Below are 11,281 nucleotides of genomic sequence, written 5' to 3'. Positions count from 1 at the left end.
CAGGACAGCCTCCTCAGAGCAGAAGTTGCTTCTTATGATGTGGAAGAAGTCAAGCAAGCACTGCAGAAGGCCAGCGGGGATGAACATGACTGAGCTCAAATGCAAAAAGGAAGCACACAGAAGGTGGCGATAGACATGGGCTACCTGAAAGGAATATAGAGACATTGCCCAGGAGTGTAGGGATGAAGTTCGGAAAGCCTAAGATCAGCTCAGGTTGGAACTAGAGAAGGATATGAAGGGCAACAAGAAGGTCTTCTATAGGTACACCATCAGTAAAAGGAAGGCTAAGGAAAAAAGAGGCCCACTGCTCAATGGGGCAAGGGACCTAGTGCCAAAGGACACAGGTGTTGAATGTGACTGATGTACTCACCCTAATCCCTGGGAAGGTGATGGAGCAGCAAGCCCTGGAACCCATTTCCAGGCACATTAAGGACGAGAAGTTGATTGGGAGTAGTCAGCGCAGATTCACCAAGGGGAGGGCATGCTTGACCAACTTGATAACTTTCTATGATGAAATGACTGGCTTAGTAGATGAGGGGAGAACAGTTGATATCGTCTACACAGACGGAAGGAAGGCTTTTTACACTGTTTCCCATAATATCCTCATAGGGAAGCTAATGAAGTATGGGCTGGATGAACAGACAGTGGACGGAAAACTGGCTGAAGGGAGGGGCCCAGAGGGTGGTGATGAGGGTAGCATAATGTTTAGTTGGAAGCCAGTAAATCGCAGTGTACCTCAGGGATAAGTACTGGGTCCAAATCTTTTTAACACCTTCATTAACGACTTGTAAAATGGGGCAGAGTTTTCAGATGACCCAAAACTGGGATGAGTGTCTGATACACTAGAGAGTGCCTGAGGGACGGAATGCCATCCAGAGGGACCTGGACAGGCAGAAGAAATGGGCAGAGAGGAATCTCATGCAGTTCAACAAGAGGAGAGGAGGAACAACCCCATGCACCACTACACACTGGGGGTCATCCAGTTGGAAAGCAGCTCTGTAGAGAAGGACCTGAGGGTACTGGTGGATCAGAAGCTGACCATGAGCCCCCAACACTCCCTCATAGCAAAAAAGGCCAACAGCATCCTGGGCTGCATTAGGAAGAGCATTGCCAGCAGGTTGAAGGAAGAGATCCTTCCCCTCTACTCAGCACTGATGAGGCCGCACCTTGAGTACTATATCCAGTTCTGGGCTCCCCAGTACAAGAAAGATATGGACTTACTGGAGCAATTCCAGCAAAGGGCCACAAAGATCATAGAACAGAATCGTAGAATCATAGAATATTTGGGTGGGAAAGGACCTTTAAATGTCATCTAGTCCAAACCCCCTGCAATGAGCAGGGACCTCTTCAACTGGATCAGGTTGCTCAGAGCCTGTCCAACCTGACCTTGAATGTTTCCAGGGATGAGGCATCTACCCCCTCTCTCGGCAACCTGTTCCAGCTATCGCAACAGGCTCTGCTAAAAAGTCTGTCCCCATCTTTCTCATAAGCCCCCTTTAAGTATTAAAAAGCTGCAATAAGGTGTCCTCAGAGCCTTCTCTTCTCCAAGCTGAATAACCCCATTTCTCTCAGCCTTTCTTCATAGGAGAGGTGTTGCATCTCTCTGATCATTTTCGTGGCCCTCCTCTGGACCCACTCCAACAGGTCCATGTCTTGTACTGAGGACTCCAGAGCTGGACGCAGTACTCCAGGCGGGGTCTCACCAGAGCGGAGCAGAGGGGCAGAATCACCTGCTGACCACGCCTCTTTGCATGCAGGCCAGGGTATGGTTGGCCTTCTGGGCTGCGAGTGCATATTGCCAGCTCATGTCCTGCTTTTCATCCACCAATACCCCCAAGTCCTTCTCCTTGGGCCTGCTCTCAATCCCTTCATCCCTCAACCTGTATTGATACTGGGGGTTGCCCCAACCCAGGTGCAGGACTATGCACTTGGCCTTGTTGAACCTCATGAGATTCACACGGGCCCACTTCTCAAGCTTGTCCAGGTCCCTCTGGATGTCCCTCAGGCATGTCAACTGCACCACTCAGTTTGGTGTCATCTGGAAACTTGCTGAGGGTGCACTTGATCCCGCTGTCTATCATTAATGAAGATATTAAACGAACCCCCAAGGGACACCACTTGTCACTGATCTCCATGTAGGCATTGAGCCGTTGAACACTATTCTCTGGATGCGACCATCCAACCAATTCCTCATCCACTGAAGAGTCCGCCATCAGATCCATATCTGTCCAATTTAGAGAGAAAGATGTTGTGGGAGGCTGTGTCAAAGTCCAGATAGATGACATCAGTAGCTCTTCCTTTGTCAACTGATGTAGTCACTCCATTATAGAAGGCCACTAGGTTGTTCAGACAAGATTACTGAGGGACTGGAGCACCTTTCATATGAGGAGAGGCTGAGAGAGCTTGGACTCTTCAGCCTGGAGAAGGCTCAGGGGGAATTTTATCAATGTATTGAAATACTTGATGAGAGGAAGCAATGAAGAAGAGGGAGCCAGACTCTTCTCAGTAGTGTTCAGTAACAGGACAAGAGGTAATGGGCATAAATTAAAACACATGAAATTCCATCTGAACCCCCCCCCCCAATACTTTTTTACTGTGAGGGTGGTCAAACACTGGACCAGGTTGCCCAAAGAGGTTATGGAGTCTACATCCTTGGAGATATTTAAAACGTGACTGGACACAGTCCTGGGCAACTTGCTCTAGGTAACCCTGCTTGAGCAAGGTAGTTGGACTATCTGATTTCAAGACGTCCCTTCCAACCTAAATGATTAGGTGATTCTGTGAAATAAAATTTATTTTTAAGAGTAGAAAACCTGATAGCATGTTATTTTAATATACTTAAGGTGTGTAAAATCAACAACCTATTAAAATGAAAACAGGATAAAATGCAGAAACCGCTATTAAAAAAATAAACTATTAAATTGAAAAGGAGATAGCAGGTTGTATGAGGAAACCTAGAATGCTGGAGAAAAACTCAGATAGAAAAAATGGAATAATATATTAAATATTTTTTCTTTGTTAGTACCTAGGAAGACTCAAAATATACTATTATCGAGTTTTGGGTAGGAGTACTGTTACAGAACAGGTACTTGTCTGCAGCTTTAAAAAAGAATTATGTTTTTCTTTTCAGATTACACATTGCTCAGTATGCATGTAGTGGATATTACTATAGTGGATAGGAGATAAATAACGAACTGTGAACTTCTCTGTAGAAATGAGTAGGTTCAGTCATTTAGTCCTTATAATCAGACTACCCACAGAAGAGTGTGTGTATGCATGTGTAGACATGAACTTGTGTTCAGACACAAACTTGCTCTGTGATCTGCCTTCTAGCTGTGCATCTGGAACGCTGAGTTTATGAGAGTGCTTGTGGCACTGTGCTACTGCTGTAGTGTGGTATAGGGAAAGGGCAAGGGAAGTACAAGGAAAGAATTATCTTAATGTGCAGAGAAGCAACACTAGAACATGTTATCTTTCTGCCTGCAGACTAGTGCTGAAATCCTCATCACAGGATAACATGTAAATATGCACCAGACACCTCTTCCTCATGTGATCTGATGTTTTATACATTAGGAGAGGGAAAAATGGAGATGTGATGTACCAATTAGATATGTTTCTATTCCTGTGCTTTGAGAGATTTTAATTGGGGGTGTGTGCATTTTTTTTTTTTAAGTATGTAGGAAATAGAGGGAGTGTGAGGAAGAGCTCTTATTTCTGATTCATTTGAACTTAAATGCAACTTTTGGACCACTTAAAATGTTGTGGTCTGTCATTTTGCTGCCTTGGCCAAATTTAGAGTTTTCAAATACATATTTACTTGTAAATAAAAAAGCTCATAAACATGTAAATGTTAGCTCTGGGATCTTAATTTTGAATGTGAAAAATGGAACCAAGTTTTTTCTGGCTTGTGTATTATTGTCGGTCTCTTTTGGATTTGTAAATGAATTAAGAATTCCATGAAGAAAGAGTGAAATATAATCCAGTTTGTAGTCCAATAGCTATGTAAGTGCTATCATTTTATTGAAATTGTGACAACTTTAAGTTTTCACAATAAAACAAGCAAGTAGAATTATAAATATTAATATTGTGAATATGTCTTGTAAGAAAATTCCATTTGCGTATGGTAACTATTCTGACAACACCATGTGTTAAAGGCATAAAATAGTACCCACCAAATAGACCTGCAGACAGAATGCTAGGAAGCATGAGTGAAATAAAATTTCCAAGTTGCTATGCACACATATACTTTCTGTCCGAATTAAAAGAGGGGAAGAGGGGCAGAGGAGTGTTTTCATTATTTGGTAATTAATTCTGTAAATGGAAAATTAAACCTTATTCTTCTCCATCTATACAAATACCTGTTAGTTCAGAAACAGGTAGTAAAAGCCAACAAAGTACCTGAGGTAAATTGCCAAATTTTACTATATACTGTTGATAACTATTGACAGATTTTTCCCAGTATCTTTTCCAATTCTATATTTATTTAGGCTTCAGGCTCGAATTGCTCACAGAATCCAAGAACTAGAGAACCTGCCTGGCTCTTTGCCTCCTGATCTGCGAACCAAAGCTACAGTGGAGTTGAAGGCACTTCGGTTACTGAATTTCCAGCGCCAGGTAATGCCTTTTGCTGCAGGGAAGTTCTTGTAATGCTCACAGTCAAATGAGATGCTGTGGCATGGGATCAAATGTGATGTTGTGGCATGTGTCAGATCTTACAGCAGCACTGACTTTAAACAGGAGATTTTGAACAAGAGCACACTTGACTGCTAATAAGAATTACACAGAAATGTTTAACTTAGTATTTATTTTGGTTTATTACTGAATATGTACATGTGTTCTCTCTTCTGCCTGCTCCATCCTCCAGTATAAATTGTAATCCTAGAATTGTGGTAGTTTTTCATTAAAATAATGGCAGTGGCACAGAGATGCAAGAGAAGGACAGGCTGCAAGCCCATTTTCAACACAAATCATAATAAATGTAATTTTCATGACTATACTTGTCATGGATCTTTTATTGCTGAGAGTTGAATGCTCTTATTGTTGTGTGTAGCATTTCTCTGTAATCTGTTTTCAGCATTCCCACTGTGACACACAGACTGTGAAAATTAAGCACGTCTAAGACATAAGTTAGATCTTGAATATATGTAACAGCATCTGAATTTCAGAAAGGGAGTCACAATGCCAGACCATTCTGGGCTCCTTGTCATTGGCTTGCCTGGTTGATCTGGAAGCAGCAGAGATGTGATTTGTCAGGCCAAGCAAAAATAGTTCCTGGAAGAAGTCTTTGGCAGTATTTGTACCATGTTATCTACATCTTCCTTCCCACTGCCCTTGCAATTCCTTTATAGTGAGGCTTTGTCAGAGGTTAGTTGAAAAATGGCAGGCTTTCCCTGCTTGCATTGCTGGGACTGTGGCTGTATTACTCCAAGCCTTCCCAATTTCCTACTCCCTATTCTGTTTCACATGCAACTGACAATGAGAACAGTTGTCACCTCTGTTCAGCACCAATTCTACAAAAGCATGTAATATCTGTTCTTTCATACTTTACTTGAGTGGTGTAACATCTTGACTGGTGCCTTTCATACAAGCAGGACAGTCATTTTCAGTAGGAAGGAAGGAAAAAAGTGATGTGCCTATGTTGTTTGACTTTTTCTGTCATCCTAAGGAGACTGAAGATTTATTTAGGGAGACAGACCTTTCTGCTACAACTGAGGAGTTGCAGAACTGTAATGGAAAGGGGAGAGGAAGCCGGGAGATCTCCTGCATCACTAAAATTTTACTTTACTGTATTACTAATTAAAATTGTTCTTGTGTATGGGAAAAATGGTTTTCTTTTTAACTGTTTCTTTTTTCTCACCGGTAGCTAAGACAAGAGGTAGTAGCCTGCATGCGTCGTGACACAACACTGGAGACAGCACTGAACTCCAAAGCCTACAAACGAAGCAAACGCCAGACTTTGAGGGAGGCCCGTATGACAGAAAAGCTTGAGAAACAGCAGAAGATAGAACAAGAAAGGAAACGTAGACAGAAACACCAGGTATTTTAACTCCTATTAAGTGTTCTCCCAGACATTGAAATGCCATTCAGTTGATTGTTGCATCTTGATCATCATCATTTTATATTTTATTCACTTCTGGAGACTGAGGCACAAGAAAACAAGTTTATGCAATAAGCAAGAATAAAACTCTAAAATTACAACTCTTGTATACCTGATGTCAAATCTTGAGCTATCAAATCTCTGAATTAAATTGTTTTCTTTCTCTAGGAATATCTGAACAGCATATTACAGCATGCTAAAGATTTTAAAGAATACCACCGGTCATTGTCTGGGAAAATACAAAAAATTTCTAAAGCTGTGGCAACTTGGCATGCCAACACTGAACGTGAGCAGAAAAAGGAAACTGAGAGAATTGAGAAAGAAAGAATGAGAAGACTAATGGTAAGGAATGGGGGAAGGGGTATGACAAGTTTGGCTAAAATTACATACAGTCTAATGTACACCCTCAGGTGCTTATGTATGCTCTTCTCAGAATAAAATATCAATTTCAAGAACTTTAAAAAGAATAAACCTAAAACTACTGCAGAAGAGTCCCTCATATTTCTAATGATGGTAGTGAATTTGATAGTGTTCACTTTGAGCTATAGCTACATTTTTCTTAAGATTTCTGATAATATATAATTGACTTTTCTACAAGCTTAAAAACTTGTCATTCATGCATATCACAGCCACTTTTGTATAACATCACTTAATCTCTGTCATATGTCAACATTTTTACAACATTGCAGAGATATTCAAGTTATTTACTATAGAAGTACTGTGTATTCTTTCTAGCTATTATAGTTTTGAAGACTACTTATGATTATCTTTTTATGGTATTACTCATAAACTTTGTATTTGCACACATACATATCCAATAGCAGTAAATTCTTGCAGTTTTTTCCTGAGAACTAATGGCAGTCAGCTATAGTTCCTTTTGCTGCTATTTCTTTGTAACTGAACAATACCAGTTACACCTTTATTAAAAACAGGATATAATGGTTTTGTGTATAACCATGCCTCTTCAGAATGCTGTAGAATTGATCAGTGGACTACTTACATTTCAGAAGTTAAAATATCTCTGTCTTAGGACTTAAAATGTAGACAGAGTAGTTTTTATGTACAAGTGTGTTAGCAACCAGAGTTAGATTAATTTTCCTCTGAAAAACTTCTACCAGCCACTGGGTAACCCTAATACTTTTTTTTGAATTGTTGAAACCTACAAGACAGTAGGTGACTGGGAAAATATAGGTTCTCAGTCAGCAACTGAATGACAAAATGTAACAATAATATACAAGTTAATGGGAATTGGCACGTTTTCATTGAAACACAGTGCTAATAAAATGTGAAATAAAACTTTAATCCTTGTCCAAAATCAGTGCCCACCAAGTGTAAGGGCTGAACAGTTTGTTTTTAAATCACCAATGAGGATTAAAACTGCATATGAAATATAACTGAAGGGCTTGCAGAAGAGAACAGATGTTTAGGCCCTATGGATTTTCTCAAGGTTACATATCAGTCTGCATTATACTATCAATAATTAGAGACAATTGCCAACAGTTTATCTGTTCAGGCTGTTACAATGTTAATTATCAGATAAAAATATGATGACTTTACAAGTCTCATTGTTTTAAAAATATTTTTTAGATTCTGAGGTGAATGAGCTTACGTCACTGAAATATATATACGGTAAAGAAGTCCACAGCTAATAAATACGAGATAGATTTGTGTGTCCAGAAATGTCACAAAACACTAATATCCAATGCTTCCTCCTAAAACCTCCTACCCAAAGCCTGTGACTTGGATTTGCTATGAGAGACACAGCACTCAGTAAGCATCTTCAACTGGATTTTGCAGTCAGAAGCACTTACCTTGTTCCCTGCTAAAAGCTCAATTAAATTTTCATGGAAAAGCAAACCAAAATGACGCTAATTGTATATGTTATGTTAGTGGAGTTATTCCCCCTGTTTAAATTTAGTCCAACTGGGATATATAGTTTTTACAGATCTTTAATTCAGTGTAGCCAGAAGTTTATCTTCTATATACTAGAAATTTCTAAAGACTTCATCTCCTCTCAGACACTTGGGCTAGCCTAGGAAAATAGGCTATGTTTAAAAGTATGATAGCATACTTTTTAACCAAAGCATCTTAGATAATAGTGTTAAATTCCTTACACAGATTGTCCTTAGATAACTAGGATTAGCAATGGTGATTGTGTCCCAGTTCCTGAACATTTATATCGCATGCAAGAACATTCATGATACGCTTCAAAAGATCTCACCAAGAAAAAGATAGTATGTATAGAGGAAATAACTTGGCTAGGTTATAATGATACTAAATTATAATAGTCATAGAAGCTTACTTTTTGAGCATTGTAGTTCTGTTGTCTTGAATGCTGAAAATGGATTTTACCTTGCAAGTTCTTGTCAGGTTACTGCAGTTCTGGTATGTCTTCAGAAAGGCAGGAATTTGTTCATATCTCACAACTGTGCTATTTTTATTGAAAGTAATGGTCTTCAAAATATTTCTTATTTTTGTTTGGTTTCATAAGGCCCTGTATACTTCTTCCATTATTAATTTGTTCACTGAGTTATATTGGCCAAGATCTGCAGTGGGCTCTGTGATGCTTGTCTTATATTTCCTGATATGCATAAAGATGTTATTATATCTTTCTGGCATACGCAAGCAATATTTCCTGCTATGCCCTAACAAGATACTTATGCAGTGCTGTAGGGATATGGGAGTTGCTGAACTGACTCAGACATGCGGCTTATCTGGTCTGATATCCTGTTTCTAACAGTGGCCAGCATCAGATTCTCCACAGGAAGATGAAACAACACCAGAGTAAATAGATGATGCACAATCTGCCCTAAGGAAAATTTATTGGTAACACCTGACAGATAAAGATTATTACTTATACTTGGTAAAGGACCAAATAAGAGTTAGGCATCTGGGTCCCATTATCTTTCTATGACAATGAAGGATAACTGTACTTTGTGCTTTTGAAAAATCTTCTATGTAGGAGTCTCATCAATTCCCTCAGTTTCCCAGCATTGTAACTTGTCTGATGTGCTGTTGTATAATTTTTTTTGTTCTCAGTCCTGTTTTAGAATGCCCCCCCCCGCAAAAGTAGGAAATATTTAAGGTAACGCATCGTCATTGAGACTGCATTTGTAGGGTCCTCTTAGGAACACTTCTTTCATGGATGATGTTTGTCCTGTATTGCTAGGCTGAAGATGAAGAAGGCTACCGTAAGTTGATTGACCAAAAGAAAGATAGACGCCTAGCCTACTTATTGCAGCAGACAGATGAGTATGTGGCTAATCTGACCAACCTGGTATGGGAGCACAAACAGGCACAAGCAGCCAAAGAGAAGAAAAAGAGGAGGAGAAGAAAGAAGGCAAGTAGCTAAAACTAACATTTTTATACCACTTCCCCCTCAAACCCCATTTTAACACTGGTAAATGCAGTGATCTCCAGTTGTCTTACAGAGATTGGAGTGTCTGAAATCTGCATTGCCAAATTCTTAGCATTGATTGAATTCATATTTCTCTGAAGTCTGTTGTAGGAAATGCTGTGTTTTTGCCATGCTAACATTATTCCAAAGATGGAAAGAAGAAGATGGGATTAGAAACCTGTGGGTTGTAAACATTTGAATTACTGATAAACTTCCTATAGGCAAAAATGGGCCAACCATGTAAATGAGGAATAAGCTATGAGAGTCCAAACTAGAGTATATCAGAAAAGGCTAGTATATTCAACTGTATCATATAGAACTGCTTACTTAGACCTCTAGATTCTAAACTCAGTTCCATATTTGGTTTGTAGGGCCATTAGAAATAGCCAGACAAAGAAAACTTTGATTGGTGTATTTTGTATAATGTGTATTCTACAAGTAGTATTATTCATTGTCTACATTGTAACCATTTAATTAAGCCTTTTGAAAATCCACTTTGTATGTTATTAAATATTTCTATCCCTGTCAGAGAGACTAGTTGGTAACTGAGCAAATGTATGAAAAAAAAAAAGGTGATAATTAAGTAATAATTTGTCATTTCTGTGACCCCTAAATTCCTTTCCTGTCCCAGAGGATGGGTAAGATGGCCTTAATAGCCCATTTCCATCTCTACTGTTCATGGTGTGAATGATCTTGCTATCAGCTATAAGAAAAAGAGTCTCAGAGGTTTCATGTGCTTGCATATAAACAGACTGCTGTAGCTAATATTCCTGACAATTTAACTTTGCATAGTTTGGACACCAAAAATATATACCATTTAAAATGTTAATATATGCATTGCTTAAAAACAATGCTCTACATGTGGTAATAAATGCCAATATATAATAAATGGACAATTTTGAAATGACTGACATAAAAAATATTCCTTATAGTTAGAGGGGACTCTATCTATCTCCAAGACAGCTGTACATTTTGTTAAGAATATATTTTTAACAGACAAAATAGCCTGTTCCTCCAAAGTAAAGATGTAGCTTCTCCTGGACCAGAAATCCAGTAGGCTAGCCATGTACTAGGCACAGATATACCAAGGCAACTAAGAGGGTTGTAGATTTCCCATTAATACCACCAAGTGCTGTGAGCGCAGTAGTACCTGTATATATATCCCCCCTACATCCATCAATATCTTTATTTGCATTCATCCCAGGCTATGAAAATACAAAGTGAAAAACTGTTCATGCTCTAGAATTATTTCATCATATAAAATGACTTTTATGCTCATAGCTTGACTATAATATTTTTTGTCTCTGTTGTAGAAGGGAGAAGAAAATGCAGAAGGAATGGGATCTGGTCTTGGTCCTGATGGAGAGGTATGAATTTTACAAGCCTTTTCAGTTTGTGGGGTTGGTTGGTTTGTTTAATTTTCCCAGAGCTTGTTATAACTTATAGTGGTGGTAAAAGATTAAAGTGTATGCCAGATATTTGACCTCTTTGTTCAGTTAGTGCTCTGTAGGGCTTTTGCATGTGACTAAGCCACGTATACACTCAGAGAGAGTGCAAAAATGAAACTGATTTGGGGAAATTAGTTCAAAAGGTGCCTACACATTTGGAATCTCTAAGGTCGAGGGTAGCAAGTGTGCATTCTAAGGTCCCCATGAGACAAACACAGAGATCACAATATTCATCAGTTCAGTCTTATTTGAAAGAAACAAAAACACAGTAAAATGAATGTACAAGCATACATATTTTAGAATAGAATAGAATAGAATAGAATAGAATAGAATAGAATA

General features: G+C 39.0%; 1 protein-coding gene across 1 annotated transcript in view; it reads left to right on the top strand.

Moving 5' to 3' along the window:
• The first annotated feature begins 389 nt into the window (after positions 1-389).
• LOC104285986 (probable global transcription activator SNF2L2) overlaps positions 390-11,281 on the top strand; it is a 44,498-nt gene continuing 33,606 nt past the window's right edge. The window contains exons 1-7 of the mRNA XM_009884513.1: positions 390-622; positions 2,417-2,473; positions 4,482-4,614; positions 5,864-6,037; positions 6,266-6,439; positions 9,267-9,437; positions 10,808-10,861. Of these exons, the coding sequence (XP_009882815.1) occupies positions 390-622; positions 2,417-2,473; positions 4,482-4,614; positions 5,864-6,037; positions 6,266-6,439; positions 9,267-9,437; positions 10,808-10,861 (996 nt within the window). The remainder of the gene's footprint in view (positions 623-2,416; positions 2,474-4,481; positions 4,615-5,863; positions 6,038-6,265; positions 6,440-9,266; positions 9,438-10,807; positions 10,862-11,281) is intronic.

The sequence above is a fragment of the Charadrius vociferus genome, unplaced genomic scaffold (genome assembly GCF_000708025.1).
Source record: "Charadrius vociferus isolate BGI_N301 unplaced genomic scaffold, ASM70802v2 scaffold1025, whole genome shotgun sequence".
Taxonomy (NCBI): domain Eukaryota; kingdom Metazoa; phylum Chordata; class Aves; order Charadriiformes; family Charadriidae; genus Charadrius; species Charadrius vociferus.
The sequence above is the reverse complement of the archived record's forward strand: the minus strand, read 5'-3'. Positions and strand labels throughout refer to the sequence as shown.